This window comes from Microcebus murinus, chromosome 10, assembly GCF_040939455.1.
Source record: "Microcebus murinus isolate Inina chromosome 10, M.murinus_Inina_mat1.0, whole genome shotgun sequence".
NCBI lineage: Eukaryota > Metazoa > Chordata > Mammalia > Primates > Cheirogaleidae > Microcebus > Microcebus murinus.
In genome coordinates, this window is record NC_134113.1 from 89769483 (window position 1) to 89788397 (window position 18915).

Sequence of the window (18915 nt, forward strand, 5' to 3'; positions counted from 1 at the left end):
CAGGAATGCTCTAGGTCTGGTAAACAAAATTTGTTTAAGTGCTTTTCTCTGAATATTACTTTTCTGCATCTATAAATGGAAGAGGGAAGTTATTTCTAGCATTCTGTGGGACCCATTCATCCTTGAACAGCACAAATTATACTTGGTTATATCTTTAAAATGTTGCGAAACCAACTGGAAAATTACAGCACTGTCTTGGAAGATATTTACAAATCAGTCATATTGTTGCCGTTTATGTGCAGAGACATCAAATTGCATTTATGTAAAAAACGAGTTTCATTCCTTTGGTTCTAGCTGAAACACTAAAATCAGTTTGAAAATGCTGTCCCACAGGAAATGCAGGGCACGACCTTGTAGAAGCAGCGTCACAGGCAAGAAGGGGTGACTTGCAGAGTTAGTTCAGCTATGGTCTGGCTTCTCTCTGCTCAGGGGATTATGACAGTTGCAAAGACTGGATTAAAAGCACTGGGTTCACAGAAGCTTTGGCATAAACCATGCCTCAAGGAATGAGCCTTGATTGGTGAAGGGAAATTAACTAGGCCGTTAGTAAATTCTATCAGGTCTTATATGGACACGGATAACCCTGAAAAAAATCGTAAGAGTAATGGACACACATATACACCCGCATGATGCTGGTCACACTAGTAAACAACTAGAATTAGTTGCCAATATTATTTTTTGAGGCATGTGAATAATTACCTGGTTACCCTTCCCCTCTGTAGCCATGACATTTGAATGGAAGGTACATGCCTGCTGTGTCAAAAACCACAAGAAAGTGTTATTTATTACAAATTAGTGAACAACAGTGAACCCTCCCCTCTGGGGCACCGTATCTTTCTTCACAGAGCAATGAAGGTCAGGGTGTGGGGAAGAAAGGCAAAACTCTCACAATGAAGGAAGTTTTACACCTAAAAAGTCCACAAGAAGAAAAATTTTCACTTCTTCCCACTCCATCGTTCAATCTTTAGTATCAACATTTTAAGTCATTTCTATTGAGTACTATGTATCTGGGCTTAGCTGAGGTATAAACAAATCAGGAAGACCAAAGTTCCCAATCACTAGAATTTTAATACATGTTTGCTCTTGTCTCATTTCTGGAGATTCCTGCTTTTGCCTTGGGACTTACTAGGGGAAATGCCAAAGCTAAGTAAGTTCTACAAATCAACACAAAGATGGCACTTGTCAGCCCTCAGGGCCCTTTATGTAACCCTGGAAACCACGTGTGATACCTGTAATATAATGGCAGCGTTACCAGCTTCTTTCAGAAGTCTGAAGGAAAAGCAAAGCAATACTAAGGAATGCCACCCCCCAAAACAAAAACACCCCATTTCTTGAGTATATGCCTACATTTCAGGATACAGAGTCCTTGAAACTCATTTCATCAAATATTTACTCTGCAGAGAACACTGCGTAGGTATCTAAGTCCAAAATATAGTTTCTATTCTGAGGATTTTATCGTCTGAGAGGCAGGAGACTATATAGTCTATAAAACTATGTCATTACTAAGAATAAAACTTTGAGCAAAACAAAGGACATGGAATCTGTAAAGTATAAAGGCTCTCATGAAATCTACACTATCATTTGCTGTTAGCCCCACAATTCATTTATTATAAATGTATATGACATAACACGAGGGGTGAAGGACAGCTTCTACCAACCCTGCCCTTCAGCTATGCAACGAGGAGGCTGCAGGACAGGCGCCTGTTTGACAGCGTTCATAAATACAGATGAGTAGACAGAGAAGGAAAAGAGGCTCTTAAAAGAAGGAGCCAGTGGGCCCCTATCCAATTTATAATTAAAAGGGAGGAAAGCAGCTCTCCCTTGGGAGCTCAGAATTTAAAGTCAGTACCCGGACCTAGGGCCACTGCCCAGAGACAACAGGTACATATGTGCCTCACGGTTGCTAAGGAGTTTAGTGTCAGAATCACACACCTGGAATCTCAGAGCTGGAAGGGGCCAAGCCCATCCAGGCAGCCCTTGCTGTTGGGATGGGGAGGCCGAGGCTCAGCGAGATGAAGTTGCTCAGCAAAAGTCGGGGCTAGAGACCTGCTGCCTATCCTGGAAACAGCCCACAGGGGCCAGACAGGTCACCGGGTATTAGCCAGCGTAACTGTCTCTCAGCCCTCAGATGCTTGGTCTGCATCCCATTTTGTGCTTTCACTTGTCAGCCGTGTGCGGTGCAGCGAAAATGGCACCCAAGCTGTCCGTGTAGCTCTGTAGACCCTTCATTCTTTGAAGGCCACAAGCGTGTCCCTGTGTACACAGCTGGGCTCTGTGTACTCCAGAAGAAACACAATGATGGTGATGGCTTAGAAATGCCGCTTCCTGTCAGTCTAGGTTCACTAGTGAATATTCATTATATTATTCTTTCAACTTTTCTGCCAGTTTAAAATTAGAAAAAAGTTAGGAAAAAGTTGGACTGAGGGCAGGTAGTATCTAGTCTACCATATCAGATACTAAAATGCAGTGTGAAATTATAACATTAAAACAGTATTAAGGGCCGGGCGCGGTGGCTCACGCTTGTAATCCTAGCACTCTGGGAGGCCGAGGCGGGCGGATTGCTCAAGGTCAGGAGTTCAAAACCAGCCTGAGCGAGACCCTGTCTCTACTATAAAAATAGAAAGAAATTAATTGGCCAACTAATATATATATATATATATATAATTAGCCGGGCATGGTGGTGCATGCCTGTAGCCCCAGCAACTCGGGAGGCTGAGGCAGGAGGATTGCTTGAGCCCAGGAGTTTGAGGTTGCTGTGAGCTAGGCTGACGCCACGGCACTCACTCTAGCCTAGGCAAGAAAGCGAGACTCTGTCTCAAAAAAAAAAAAACAGTATTAAGCAACATAATGAGACCCTGTCTCTACCAAAAATTAAAAAATTAGCTGGGCGTGGACAGACACCTGTAGTCCCAGCTACTCAGGAGGCTGAGGCAGGAGAATCACCTGAGCCTTGGAGTTTGGAGCTACAAGTGAGCTGTGATCACACCACTGCATCCCTGCCTGGGCAACAGAGCAAGACCCTATCTCAAGAAAAAAACAAAACAAAATAAAACCGGCCGGGCGCTGTGGCTCACGCCTGTAATCCTAGCTCTTGGGAGGCCGAGGCGGGCGGATTGCTCAAGGTCAGGAGTTCAAAACCAGCCTGAGCAAGAGCGAGACCCTGTCTCTACTATAAATAGAAAGAAATTAATTGGCCAACTGATATATATATAAAAAAGTAGCCGGGCATGGTGGCGCATGCCTGTAGTCCCAGCTACTCGGGAGGCTGAGGCAGGAGGATCGCTTGAGCCCAGGAGATTGAGGTTGCTGTGAGCTAGGCTGACGCCACGGCACTCACTCTAGCCTGGACAACAAAGTGAGACTCTGTCTCAAAAAAAAAAAACAAAAAAAAAAAAAAACAAAATAAAACCATGAAACAGTATGGAAAGAAACATCAGTGGATTAGAATATAGTCTAGAACTAGATCCTCAATTATATGGAAACTTGATACACGATAAAAGGGGTATTGCAAATCATTGGAGGGAAGATGCATTACTCAATAAATGTTGCCACCTGCCCCACCTCCCACAACATTTCCTAGAACAATCCTAGCTATTAGTATTAAATGCTTAATAGGTTTCTAAGTTACAGAATGTATTTCTTGATTTACACCCTCTAATGAATTGCTCTAGAAATAGTTTAAGGCCCCAGTAAAACCCTGATCATCAGAGGCATTATCAGGACGACCTTCCACTGGCCAGGTCCAGCAAAGGCTCAAAAACAGCTGCCCAGGCCGGGCACGGTGGCTCACGCCTGTAATCCTAGCACTCTGGGAGGCTGAGGCGGGCTGATTGCTCGAGGTCAGGAGTTCAAAACCAGCCTGAGCAAGAGCGAGACCCCGTCTCTACTATAAAATAGAAATTAATTGGCCAACTAATATATATATAGAAAAAATTAGCTGGGCATGGTGGCGCATGCCTGTAGTCCCAGCCACTCGGGAGGCTGAGGCAGGAGGATTGCTTGAGCCCAGGAGTTTGAGGTTGCTGTGAGCTACGCTGACGCCATGGCACTCACACTAGCCTGGGTAACAAAGCGAGACTCTGTCTCAAAAAAAAAAAGAACAGCTGCCCACCACCTTTATCTCCTGGGGCCGGATGTCTCTAGTCCACCTTCTAATGGGGAAATAAAGAGAGGAGTTTGAGGATGCAGATCTACAGGCTGCCCTTTGAAAAGGCAGATGCTTCCTTGGGCCTTTTCTCTTGGCTCTGTTTTCAAATTTGTCTTTCCAGCTCTGCGGAAATGAACAATCTGGGGTTTTTTGTTTTTTGTTTTTTTTTTGGTCATTAGAAAATACTAAAAGCTACTAATTTTTTCCTATGTCTGAATTTTTAAAAACTTCTTCTGCATGTAGCCTGAATGTTCATGCTGCTCTGTTACCCAGTTGTTTAATATTTTGCATTTTATTCTGGTTCCTAAGAAACTTACACGATAGTATCTGATTAAAATCCAAAGATTAGAATCAGATAAAATGTAGCTGAGATATGCTAAATTACGCAGGATCAATTACTCTTACAAATCTACTGAAGGCTGGTTTTTGTTTGAGACAGAGTCTTGTTCTGTCACCCTGGGCTAGAGTGCCATGGTGGCATCATCATACTAATAGCTCACTGCAACCTCAAATCCCTGGGCTCAAGCCATCTTCTGGCCTCAGCCTCCCAAGTAGCTGGGGCTACAGGTGTGTGTCACCACACTTGGCTAATTTTTCTGCTTTTTTGTAGAGATGGGGTTTCGCTCTTACTCATGCTGGTCTCAAACTCCTGGCCTCAAGTAATCCTCCCGCTTTGGCCTCCCAGAGTGCTAGGATTACAGGCATGAGCCACCGCACCTGGCCTGAAGGCTGTTTGTGACATCTAAAAACAGGGTTGAGGTTTGGAGGAATACAGGGAACAGGCTGGAGGCCTGTGTGGGTTCCCAGCCCCGGTGGTGACTTCCTCAAACCCCAGCTCTCAATCCACCCGCCTGGGTCTGTGCCCTACAGTCCATTTCTAGCTTCTTTAGTCCTTTCTCCCATGAGAACATCTATGATGTACAAAGTACGACACTAAGCACTTTTGTTGTTACTCCAATCGCTTCATTTCCTAAACTCCCACAGAAATTCAGCAGCATTTTGAGTTGTTTCTCTTTAGCAATGAAGGTAAAGGCCGTACAGCCATTGTTGTATCTCTGGCCAATGTCTGGTATTGGGCTCAGTAAATGTCTGCTGAGTGAGTGATCTCTCTGGTCCGCTGTCAAAAAGCCTTGATGTCCAACATGTTCACTAGGCTAGAAAAAACAAATGCTGGTTAAAACCTTGTTACGAAAATTGGAGGCCTGCCATTTTGATGTAATAAAAAGACACCTAAACTATGTCTGCATCAAGGACACCAGTTATCAGTGGAGGTGAACCTGCTGAGCGTGTAGAAAGGGAGACTTCGGTCTCTGATGACAACATGCAAGGGACACTCACCTGGCAGACAACGAGAAACCCATGTCTCATCGGGGCAGGCCCCAAATGATGTCTTGCTGTGACGGAAACGGTCAGGGTAAGAACAGGAATGACACACAGACCTAGATCAAATGAATTTTTATGTCTGCAACTCATAACCCACAGAGCACATTGGGCAAACTGTCACCAGGGCATCGCGAACACAGAGCTGCCTCACATTACTCTCTCCTCCCCATGTCTATGCTCCAGCAGCTAAATTATATACACTCTCAATTGAAAAAAATCTAAACAAAATAAAAACAATTCTCAATGCAGAGTTCTTTAAAGAATTCCTAATAATTCAAATGTTCCAACTTCGGTCATCCCCGAGACTTAGCTTGGATATTTTGCACAGGGGAGACTGCACCCGGGAAAGAGCAGGCCAAAGGCGGGTCTCGCGCCAGCCGGGCCACCTGCCGCCCTCGTCAGGGACCTTCTAGCCCTGGGCACGCGGCAAGACTTCGGCTCTCCCTGTCCGTGGGGTGTGGGTGTCCCGGGCTCTGCAGGGCAGCCGGCGGGGGGAGGTGGCCGCTCACAGCTTGAGCTCCCGGTCGGGCTTCATGCTGAAGGGCTCGAGCCGCTCGCCCTCGGGCAGCGTGCTGTTGAGCCTCTCCATGAGCGGCACGGTCTGGTCGATGCCCATCTGGATGCGCCGCAGGATGGCCGACATCTCGTTCACCTTCTGCACCTGCTCCGCGTACTTGGCGTACCTTTTCTGGCGCTCCTGCATGAAGCTGAAGAGGGTTTCTACAGACAGGTCCATCTGTGGACGGGAAAAAGAAGCAAAATACATGAAACTTTGTCTACTCTACCCCTCTCAACAGGTGGGGCGCCCAGCACGTGAGGGACAGAGTCCCACGGGACATGCAGAAGCTGACAAGTTTTACTGGACGTATAGGGGCGATCAAAGGCCCTTCACAGACGCAGCTACAGCAACCGCGGCACCAGAACCTTCTTTAGGAGGGGACGAAGAGAGGACTGTCCCAGCCTCTAGGCTTCGGGAATGTGAGCTATTTATAGCTTTTGCGACCCTGAGATTTCCATCTCTGTCTCTACACACGAAGAATCCTGGGCATGGAGGCCAGACAGGCCAGGGTTTGCATGTGGCTCTGCCCCATGATGTCGAATGCTCAGCCTGCGAATCTTAGCGTCCTCATCTGCAAAAAACCGGAAACTGATCCCAGAGTTGCATGGTCGTACGGGGGACGGAGCGAGCCAGCACGCGGGCACACACGGACCCAGGGCTGCCACGTGCAGAGGCGCTCCCAGACGGCCTCTGCATCCCCCGTCTCTTCCCAGAGGGGCTGCAGCTTAGCGGTGGGGGGGTGTAGTGGGACAGGGGAGGCTGGGGGGGGGAGGGATACGGCATGGAAAGGGGGAGGGGGGCACTGCAGGGGGAGGGGGAGGGGTGGCTCTCCCTGCCAGGGCCAAAAAACACCAGGCAAGCTCGTCCACACAGTGGCATGTCCCACTGCGGGTCAAACTGTGCCGACTGCCTCGTGGGCCCTCTCCCCCATTAAGCAAACTGCAGGCTCCGGCCTCCCCTTCTGTGACCTCTGCTCTTTCCCAGATAAAGTTCTTCAGAACCTGTCGACTGGATAAAATAGGGCGAAGGAAGCTTCGTCCTGTGGGACACCTGTAGCCCATCCTCCGCACAGACCGCACGGCCGCCCGTGTTTCCTTCCCAGACAGGGAAGCAACAGTTCCCCACCAGGACTCACATTTCTGTCCCAGATTCCCAAGGCCCCTTCCTGACCCCAGCGTCAGGCCTAAGGCTCAGTACTGTTACCGCAGAGCCTGTTGGAACTGGTTTTGATAAAAACAAAAGCACAGGAGACCAAAGCCAGCCCCAAGAAAAAATGATGAGTCTGTTTTGATATTGTGGCAGGGAGGGGACAAGAAGAAGGGGAGACCACAGGACGACATTAGAGCCACATTAGTGCACTTGGTCCTTGGCTGGCTCCTCCCTCCCTTGTTTGAAAGGCCCAGGGGATAAAAGCAGCAGCTGGTGGGAAGGGGGCACAGGGAGAGGAAAAGCCTATCTGAATGGGAAACTCCAAATAATGCAGAGACAACATGCACCTGTGGGGGTTCTTGCAGCCCTGCTCAGTCTACAGTCCCTCGGAGGTGGCAAGCCAGCAGGTCACAGTGCTCCTTACAGTCACGTGCCAGGCCTCTTCCGAGCAGCGATGCACTCGACACCCAGAGACCCTCCACGCGGCAGATGTGGGCTGCGGGGTGGGCAATCCTCCCTGAGCAGCCTGTTCTGGCGTTCGGAACATCCTCAGGCCTCACGTGTCACTTGGCAGGGGCACCCCCGGCCCTCCATTCCCCAACTCCGCCAGACTAGACAGACCCTGAGCAGTTCGTCTGAAATGGCCTCCAAGGCTCCAAGTTACCTGTCTAAAGCCCTTGGCAATCGACCCATCCCCCGACTTACACCTGATCAGTTTTCACAATATCTTTGCAAGGTATTTGTTCAAATGGCATATATGTCCCCCCCCCCACAGTTCCACATTTAGTTGGGGGGGGGGCAAGTTTAATGTCTTCAGAGCTTTTGTCCGAAGCCTCTTTAATGTTTAATGCTTAGGTGAACACATGTTATTCAAGCATGTTGTTGTTCACACATGCTTATATCATGTCTCTAAGATTCTCTTCCATTACACCCCATGGAAGAAATAAAATGAAAGAGGAAACTTTAGGTTGCGTGACTTCCAATGTCTCATAGTGACAGAACCTAGACACCCCCCACCCCCCAAATCTCTTAAGTCCAGCATCTTCCTTTTACAAGAGACTTTATCATTGGTGGAACATGAAACTTTAGTTGGTACATAGCATGGCATTAAAGAACACTGAGTTCTTTGATTTCTGTAAAGAAAGTCTCGACTTGGTGGCAAAGCAAGAATTTAATACCTGGAAACATATAATAAAACTAGTGAAGCCTATTTTTGATGGTCTTGCCCTCTGGTCTTGAGGCAACACTCCCTGATCCATAATCCCTATGTTTGCTCTGTGAACACCACATGCACTCTTATTCTAACACATCTGACATAACTTCAGGCAGCAAATCAGTATCTAACAATTCTGAATCACCGTTTGCTGAATCAATTCTGAATCTAGGTACATACCCATATTGGCCTTTTCTATTTTTAGCACACAGATTCTACCAAGACAGCATATACACTAATCGTATTCTTCTTGATAAACAGAGGTATTATGACACTACCTAAGGTCCCCTCACCGAACACTTCATAGCCATTCAGAAGACACCTGAAGACAGGGCAATCTGACCACCCAAGCTGCAGCTAACAGGCAACCAGGAAGCTAGAGGGGAAATGGACAGTCATAATTTCTGTTCACCATACCCATCAGTCCATTCGTCTACCAAACAACGGTTAAGATGGAAGGTTCTCCCAGTCTGACTACCTAGGTTTAAGGGCCACCCTCTATCCAGTATCTGTGTGATTTTAGAAAATGACTTAGATGGGGGATTCTACGAGGGCAAGGATTTTGGTATGTTTTAGACCCTGCCCCAGCACCTAGCACATAGTAGGTCCTGAATACATATTTGTTGAATAAATGAATGAAAACTTATGTAAGCCTCAGTTTCCTCATCTATGAAGTAGAGGGGAAAAGAGTGGCTACTTTATAGTCCTGTCCTGAGGATTCACTGAAATACTTCACATAAAACACTTACTACGTCGCCCAGCACACAGCGAACACTCGCCAACTGTGAGCTATTAATATGCAGTCAACAGACATGTCCTGAGCATGTCATGTGGCATGTACCATGCTAGGTCCTAAGGACATAAATGTGGAGAACCAAAACTGGTTATGCCCACACAGCTTACTGTGTACATGAACGTGACTTTTTTTTCCCACTGTCTTTAACATGACTTTACTATTCCAGGAAACTCAGGCCCAAAAAGATACAAGTTGCAAAAAACTTTGTTTCAGGAACTTCCCAAGAAACCCATTTAAATGAATAAACTATTTGATTTTCCAACAGAAAGTAAACGACTGTTTATTCTCCACAACGCCTGCCTCAAAACCCTTGCCTTGCTGTGACCACATGACTAGTCACTGGAAATCTCTAGCTGCTTCCTAAAAGTCGGATGGCAAGCACTCTTTCCTCCTCTTCTTCCTCGTCCCTCACTCTACTTTGCTGCAGTTGAAATGTGACTGCAGCCCACGTAGACTGAGAAATAACCACGTCACATCTTTGGGTTGGGAGGGCAGGAGAGCTAGAAACAGCCTGGGTCCAGGAGGATGTCTGTGGGTAAGAGCAGGCCCAGGCCTGAGCGAGAAGAATAAGCTTTCATTTTGTATGAGCCACTGTAATTTGGGGTTTCTGTAACACTAGTTGAATTTAATCTTATACTGTTAGAACTGAATGAGATAAAACCCTTACCCTCAAAGAACTCATCATTTACTCAAACTCACACTTCAAACCTTGCCCTACATATTCATGTACTATCTTTGGTGGCAGTACATTTCAAAGGGCAGGCGAAAAAGGAGGAGAGATTATTTGTGGGTATAACTGCAGGCTTTACTAAGATATTAGATATCTGTAGAATGTGCTCAAACTTGTTCTAAATACCTCATATGGATGGTGTGGACCCATTTGCCCACCTGGCTGATCTACTCCATAGATGAACCCAAAATATTAGCAAGTCAAATCCAGAAACATACAAAAAGGATACTATAACATAATCAAGTGATGCTTATGTTAAGGAGACAAGCTTTTCAATATCTGAAAATCAACCAAAGTAATTCACCATTTCAACAGGATAAAGGTTAGAAATTTTTATCCCAATAGATACACAAAAAGCATTCAACAAATTCAACATGTGTCCACTATGAAAACTTTCAGCAACCTAGGAACAGAAGGAAACATTCTGAACCTGATAAAGGGCATCTATGAAAAATCTACAGCTAACATCATAGTTACTGGTGAAAGGAACAAGGCAAGGTTGTTGACTCTTACCACTTCTATTTCAACACTGTACTAGAGGTCCTAAGCCAGTGCAGTAAGTCAATAAAATGAAACAAAAGGCATAAAAATCAGAAATAAACAAATCTTTTTTAGCAGATGACATAAGAATAGTTTACTTAGAAAATCTTAAGGAATCTACCAAAAACTAATAAAACAAGTGAATTTAGTAAAGTTGTAAGATACATGGTCAATATACAAAAATCAACTGTATTTCTATACAGCAATGAATAATTGGAAAATGGAATAAAAGAATACTATTTACAATTGCATCAGCAACATGAAATACTTAGGGAAAAGTTCAACAAAATATATACAAGACCTGTACACTGATATTACAAAACACTTCTGTGAAAAATAATAGGAGATCTCAAAGAAAAGGAGAAATATACCATGCTCATGGATTGGAAGATTTAATACTGTTAAGATGTCAATGCTTGCCAAATTGATCAACAGATTTAACTGTAATCCAAATCAAAATTGTAAAAGGGATTTTTATAGGAATTGATAAGCTGATTCTAAGTACACAGATTGGCTAAAAGAATTTTGAAAAAGAACAAAGTTTGAAGACTTACAGTACTTGGTTTCAAGACTTACTAGAAAGCTGCAGGAATCGGGATAGTGTAGTGCTGCCATAGAGACATATAGATCAATGAAACTGGAGAGAGTGCAAATATAGATCTAAACATATTATGTGGTCAATTGATTTTTTGTTTGTTTGTTTGGTTTTTGTTTTGAGACACAGTCTTGCTTTGTTGCCCAGGGTAGAGTGAGTGCCGTGGCATCAGCCTCGCTCACAGCAACCTCAAACTCCTGGGCTCAAGCAATCTTTCTGCCTCAGCCTCCCGAGTAGCTGGGACTACAGGCATGCGCCACCATGCCCGGCCCATTTTTTCTATATATTTTAGTTGGCCAATTAATTTCTTTCTATTTATAGTAGAGACGGGGTCTCACTCTTGCTCAGGCTGGTTTCAAACTCCTGACCTTGAGCAATCTGCCCAACTTGGCCTCCCAGAGTGCTAGGATTATAGGCGTGAGCCACCGTGCCCGGCCCAATTGATTTTTTTAAACAAAAGTTCCAAGGCAATTCAATGGGAAAAGGAAGATTCTCCACAATTTGTGCTAGAAAACTAGCTATCCATATGGGGAAAGAATGAACTTGGACCCTTACACCATATAAAAAATTAACATGAAATGGATCATAGACCTAAATATAGAAGCTAAAACTGTGAATCTTCTAGAAGAAAACACAGGAGAAAAACCTTTGCTACCTTGGGGTAGGCAAAGATTTCTTACGGTCAAAAAGTACTAACCATAAAAGAAAAAATGGTTAAATTGATCTTTATCAAAATCAAAAATTTCTCTTCAAAAGATCATCAAGAAAATGAAAAGGTCAGCTGCAGACTGAGAAAATATTCACAATACATACATCTTATAACAGATGTATATACAGGATATATAAAGAACTCTTATGATTCAATATTAAGAAAAAATTCAAATTTGGGATCTTTTCAGAGGAACTGTCCCAGGGCCTCTGTCTCACTAAAAATATTACTCAATTACTGAATTCCTAAGGGGAAAAAAGTTAGCTTTTAAGATCTCTAAAAGGAGAACTAAGAATGCTTGGAAAGTGAGCCTCCAACTGCTTAACTAAACATCAGCTGACTTTATTAAAAAAAAAAAAAAGAGCAGAAGGGGGCCAGTGAAGAGCCACTGGAAATGGGTTAGGGGCTAGGGAAGAATCTTGTAGGAGATCACCCACAAGTGGGATCTGGTCCTCTTGGGACAAAGGAGCCAAGGAGGTGTTAAGAGTAAAACTAGTCTGAAGATTGTACCTTTGGGCACTGTTAAGTAAGTTGGACCAGATAAGGAAAAAAAGAGTAGCCACATATTAACCAGACAGTTGTTACAACACAACTCCTTTGCTGAAGCCCTGACATAGTGTGGAAGGGGAAAACTTCTGTTCAGTTTTCAAATCACTTTGAGGACGCTGGAGGCTTCTAGCTCATCACCAAGGTTGTCCTGAAGCTTATCCTTTGGACAGTTATTGATGCCAAATGAGGATATTCTTGACACCAATGCCTACTGAGGCTGCACATCTAACCACAGCAGGGCCCTGCTCCATGGTTCATGGAAGCTCTTGTCCTGCCTGATCTGGAATGCAGAAGAGGGCCCAGCTGCTTTCAGTCCCATGGGCCTGAATTCTCAGTAGTTCACCTGCCAAGATTTGGCCAGAGCTTTTACATTAGGTGTGGGTAGACCACCTGGACCCTGCAAATAACCTATTGAGACATTTGAAGTCATTCCTGAGCTCGAGCTGAGTGACTTAGAGTTTGGGGAGAGGAGAAAGCCTCTACAGAAAGAATAAAAGAATTAAATGTGAGGCTAGGTAATCACTCCAGTTTTATGAGTAAATATATACAGCTTGTGAATGAAAACAGTGGTATCAGAACTGGGTCAAAATCTTGCTGCTGCATATGACCGATTGTCTTTGTGACCTGAGCATCAGCCTTTTGTTCCTATATTGAGGATAATGGCAGTACCTACCTCATGGGGTTGGCATGAGGATTCAATGTATAATGTGAGGTATAAAACATCTAGAACAGCCCCCAGGAAAAAAACTCCATAAATGATAAAATGTATATGAACTGAAACTGTCTAGAAATCTCTTTTACATGAAGTATGGAAAAACAGGTTAAGAAGTAAATAAAAGCAGAAAAAAATGATGACATTTTGAGGTATCCAAATAGATCCGATATATCTTAGTTGTAAATGCCTCATCTCTATTACCATCTTCAAGGTGTACACAATCACTCTGATGACAATTTACCATTGTGTTTTTCACTGACATCTTTTATTTTTGTTCTGAACTTCTGCTACTGACAATCTTACTACAGTCATATGACTGACTCATCCCAAAGTTTCCTGACAGAATCATTTCATACTAAGTAATAAGGGAAATCATTATTTACCTTCAAATCCATGTGTTTTTGATCTATATGTTCAGCCATGAGAATTAGTAATTTATTACCATTGTTTGATGCTAACCAACACAGTAAAAGTAAAAATACATATGTATATATTTTTCAAAAAGTATTTTTGGCTGGGTATGGTGACTCATACCTTTACTCCCAGCACTTTGGGAGTCTGAGGTGGGAGGATCGCTTGAGGCCAGGAGTTCAAGCTTACAGTGAGCTATGACTGGGCCACTACATTCCAGCCAGGGTGACAGAGCAAGACCCTGTCTCTTTAAAAAAAAATTATTTTTGAAACCAAACACAGGAGCTTTTTTTTTTTTTATCGTATTATGGGACTACAAGTGTTAAGTTTACATATATTACCCGTGCCCCCCCTCCCCCCTCAAGCAAGAGCTTCAAGTGTGTCCATCCCCCAAACGTTGCATATCTCACTCATTGTGTTTGTATATACCCATCCCCTCCTCCCCCGTCCCACCCTCCTGATACCCGATAAACGTTACTCCTATATGTCCATTTAGGTGTTGATTCATTAATACCAATTTGCTGGTGAGTACATGTGGTGCTGGTTTTTCCATTCCTGAGATACTTCACTTAGTAGAATGGGTTCCAGCTGTATCCAGGAATATACAAGAGGTGCTATATCACCATTGTTTCTTAAAGCTGAGTAGTACTCCATGGTGTACATATACCACATTTTATTAATCCACTCATGAATTGATGGGAACTTGGGTTGTTTCCACAACTTTGCAATTGTGAATTGTGCTGCTATAAACATTCCAGTGCAGATGTCTTTTTCATAAAGTGGCTTTTGATCTTTTGGGTAGATGCCCAGTAGTGGAATTGCTGGATCAAATGGTAGATCTACTTGTATTGCTTTGAGGTATATCTCCATATTGCTTTCCATAGAGGTTGAACTAGTTTGCAGTCCCACCAACAGTGTAGGAGTGTTCCTCTCTCTCCACATCCACGCCAGCATTTGTTGTTTGGGGACTTTTTGATAAAGGCCATTCTCACTGGAGTTAAGTGATATCTCATTGTGGTTTTGATTTGTATTTCCCTGATGATTAGAGATGAGCATTTTTTCATATGTTTGTTGGCCATTATTCTGTCTTCTTTTGAGAAGTTTCTGTTCATGTCCTTTGCCCATTTTTTGATAGGGTTGTTTGATTTTTTCTTGCTGATTTTCCTGAGCTCTAAATAGATACTAGTTATCAGCCCTTTATCAGATGTGTAGCTTGCAAAAATTTTCTCCCATTTTGTGGGTTGTCTGTTTGCTCTCTTGACAGTTTCTCTGGCTGTGCAGAAGCTTTTTAATTTGATCAGGTCCCATTTGTTTATTTTTGTTGCTGTTGTGATTGCCTTTGGGATCTTTTTCATAAAGTCTTTGCCTAGGCCAATGTCTAGAAGGGTATTTCTAACATTTTCCTCTAGAATTCTAATAGTTTCACACCTAAGGTTCAAGTCTATTACCCAGAGTGAGTTGATTTTTGTGAGAGGTGAAAGGTGTGGGTCCTGTTTCAGTCTTCTACATGGGGCTATCCAGTTTTCCCAGCGCCATTTATTGAATAAGGATTCTTTTCCCCAGTTGTATGTTTTTAAAAAAAACTGTAAGTTTTTAAAAAATGGTAAAAACAACAAAGACAGCTTACAGACTTCATCAAGACCGCATTTAAAAAGTCACTCATATTTCCCACCCTTTAAAAGTAACCCTTGGGCAGGGCACGGTGGCTCATGCTGGTAATTCCAATGCTTTGGGATGCCAAGGCGGGAAGATTGCTTCAGTGCAGGAGTTCAAGGTTGCAGTAAGCTATGATAGTGACACTGCACTCTAAGCTAGGTGACAGAGTGAGACCCTGTCTCAAGAAAAAAGGATAGAAAAGAAAAGAAAAAGAAAGCAGTTAGCCTAACTATATCAATTAGTACTGTCCCTATGGCAATATCTGGCCTTGCAATTACAGCTCAAGTCATTCCTCCAAAGAAGATACACAAATGGCCAGTGAATACATGAAAAGATGTTCAATGTCATTAGTCGTTAGGGAAATGAACATCAAAACCACGAAGAGATGCAACTTCACACCCACTAGAAGGGCTAAAATAAAAAGGCAGACAATAGCAAATGTCAGAGAGCATGTGGAGAAACTGGACCCCTCATGCACGGCTGGTGGGCATGTGAAATGGTCCAGCCACTTTGGAGTAGTCTGGCAGTTTCTCAGAAAGTTAAACACAAAGTTACCATATAGCCAGCAACTTCACTCCAAGTATATACTCAAGAGAACACAAACACATGTTCACACAAAAACTTGTACACACGTTCACAGCAGTATTATTCTTAATAGGCAAAAGGTAGAAACAACCCAAATGTCCATCAACTATGAACAGACACACAAAATGTGGTCTATCCACACAATGGAATAATTACTCAGCCATAAAAAGGAGTAATATACTGATACAAGTTACAACATGATGAACCCTGAAATCATTATGCTGTAAAAGCAGCCAGACACAAAAGACCATAAATCATATGATTCCATTTATATGAAATGGCCAGAATAAGCAAATCCACAGAAAGAAAAATAGATTGGTAGTTGCCAGGGGGATAGAGATTAGGGTGTAACTGCTAATGTGTACAGGGTTTCTTTCTGGGGGGATAAAGATGTTCTGGAATTAGTGGTATTAGTTGTATAACCTTGCAAGGATGCTAAAAACCACTGAATTGTATACTGTGAAAACTTTAAAAAAATTTTATACTTTTAAATTTTTAAAAAGTTCTAAATTTTTAAAAAATAATAGATGAATACACTCAAGTACGTTTATGTCCTTCTCCCACCCCTGTGACAGACATCAGTTAACGTCTCATGGTTGCTGCTAAAGTCTGACTTGGACTCAGAGCCCCTCCTGACACTGAACCCCAGATGGCCACTTCCATGATCAGAGTTCACAAAGATGATGAAACCTATTTGGCAATCCTGGACTAGACACTGACAAAGTGGCCCTAAACAAATTGCTGAGGCCAAGGAAAACATTTTTAACCAAAAAGGAAGGTCACAGCCGAGTCCACAAGAGGAACAGTCCAAGGTAGCAAGTGTGTTCATCCAATCCTGGATCGTTACCTTAACAATACCGCACCAGCTAACCCCAAAAGGATGCGTGAGATACCAGTTCTCAGCAGTCTCCTGGCACCTTCCATGCTTGTTCTTAAACAGACTCATGCTGACTGTATTTTTTTTTAAATAAAAACTCCATATTTAAGGTACATAACAGGGTGTTTTGCTATACATACACACAGTGAAGTGATTTCTACAGCCAAGCTAATTAACATATCCATCTCCTCACATAGTTATCATTTGTTGCTTCTGACTGGAGATACCTTCTTCAAGATCCATTCTGCAAGCCCAGTGCTTACGTTTAGCTGCGCCAGCTTCCATACATCAGCTGCTCCTGATTTGGTCCTTGACTCTCCTTAGCTGTCTCCACTCCAGAGAGTAGGAGGCCCCTTGCCACCAATCGAGGTGTGGCACATCCTAGTCTACCCTCCATCCCTAGCCTTACAGAGCTTCACCTTTGACCCCTAGTGGGCATTCGGACAGTTTGTAAGGGTTAGGGTTTGTAAGGGTTGTATGCTAGGCTGTGACACAAACCTTTCAGGGTCAACTATGTGCTTTCTGTTCCTCTTCCACATCCCCGTCTCCACGGAGAAGCTGGGCGTTCTCTGTCTGAGTCTTTTCTGAACGCCTCTCTCTTGCACAACGGACAACAATGGGCAGATGTTTTCATTAATTACACCGCAGGCTAAGTGGCACCAATTACCACATACTGGACATTCTGAAGTGACCTTGTTTCAGAAGAAAACAGTTTGCAATGGCAGCTCGTAAGAATAAATGCTTGCCATTTCTTCTTGTGTGCGTATCTTTGATCTGTAAGTCAGACAAGAGAAATCCTTCTCTGGCAAACCTCAGTTCACATGCTCTAACAAAAACAAAACTGAAATCCATATTGGTAAACTATTCCTTTTGGTAATCTATACACATCATATTAGAACTTGGTAAGGAGAACTGAGTATACAATGTTCAGTAATTTCCTAGTTATTTTTATTTAAGGTAATAAAATAATGGATAACAGCTACTATGCATTGACCGTCTACTAAATGTGTTGTGTACTTTACACACATTATCTTTATTTTTCACAACAGTTCCATATGAAAATATTATTCTCCTTCTCAAGATGAGGAACTGGAGATTCAAATATGACAAAATGTGCCCAGGGTCACATAAGCTATACTAGCAGTGAAGTCAGAATTCAAACCCATGCTTTCTCACCTAATCTTTGCCTATCTTTTTCTACAGAGCTAATTAATGCAAATGTCACTTCATTTCAATTAAATACATACCATGTGGAGTAATGTGTTCAATGCTTTTCTGAAATCCTTAACAGATGAATTTAAATGGCAACTTTTAATGTTTTCAAGTAGAGAAGGAAAACATTTTGGTGTTTGATTTTCTAATAACAAAAATAACAAATTTCCAGACATGACATGGACCTTTACAAAACGAAAACTGACAGGAGACCAAAGGGAATAAACTACTTGTTAGCAGATAAACTTGAATGACATTTTCACTGGCAAAGTCCATGTGTACACTTTGTACTCTGACATTTCACTTGTACAAACATTTCATAATCCTTGACCTCACCAAGGGGGCTCAGACAAAGAATTTTAGAGCTGCCGGGGTCCTCGGAGATCAATTGCACCCCCCTGCCGTTAGAGATGAGGACTGCTCCGGAGTGGACAAGCGCCTTGCCCGAGTTCACACGCTGGGATCAACAGGGTCAGGACTGAGCTCCAGACCTCCTGATTCCAAGGGCCACCACACCACAACTGTCCGAAGCAACTGAGGTCTGCTGGCGACATGTCCTTTTCCACAGTGAGGTCCACTTTGCCCAGTGCATTGTAACTGTGTGAAAACTATGATCTAAAGGGAAATTTCTCAGGACACCACTTCTGGCCACAATGGAAATAAAAATCTATCATTAATCGATGTCAAAAATCAAATGACAAAATCGAATCAAACATCTCCACGTCCATCAGGAGCAGGAGCCCGCTCAGGTGAGCCTCCATGTGCAGCGAGAAGGGTGGCAGTCACAACCGTGTGCACGTCTGCTTCCTTTTGAGTGACGTCAGCCTTCCCCAGCGCCGTGTCAGTCTGCCGTTTCCTCTTGCACAACGACAAACAATGGGGCAGACTGTCGCCAATGTTTTCATTAATTACACCACAGGCTGAATGGCATCGATTTCCACATAATGGACATTTTGAAGTGACCCTGTTTCCTTTGTTCAAACAATGTATCTAAATGTCTCAGAAAAGGAACACATTTTATTCAGGTCCTCAGGAGAATTAAGAGATACCAGAACCACAGGAATTTGAATTGCATCACTTTGTTCAATA

The 18915-nt window shown here is 43.4% G+C and overlaps 1 protein-coding gene across 1 annotated transcript in view; it reads right to left on the reverse strand.

Annotated features, from left to right (window-relative positions):
• Window positions 1–5587: 5587 nt before the first annotated feature.
• BORCS5 (BLOC-1 related complex subunit 5) overlaps window positions 5588–18915 on the reverse strand; it is an 82525-nt gene continuing 69197 nt past the window's right edge. The window contains exon 4 of the mRNA XM_012774437.3: window positions 5588–6266. Coding sequence (XP_012629891.1) covers window positions 6036–6266 — 231 coding nt within the window. The 3' untranslated portion in view covers window positions 5588–6035. The remainder of the gene's footprint in view (window positions 6267–18915) is intronic.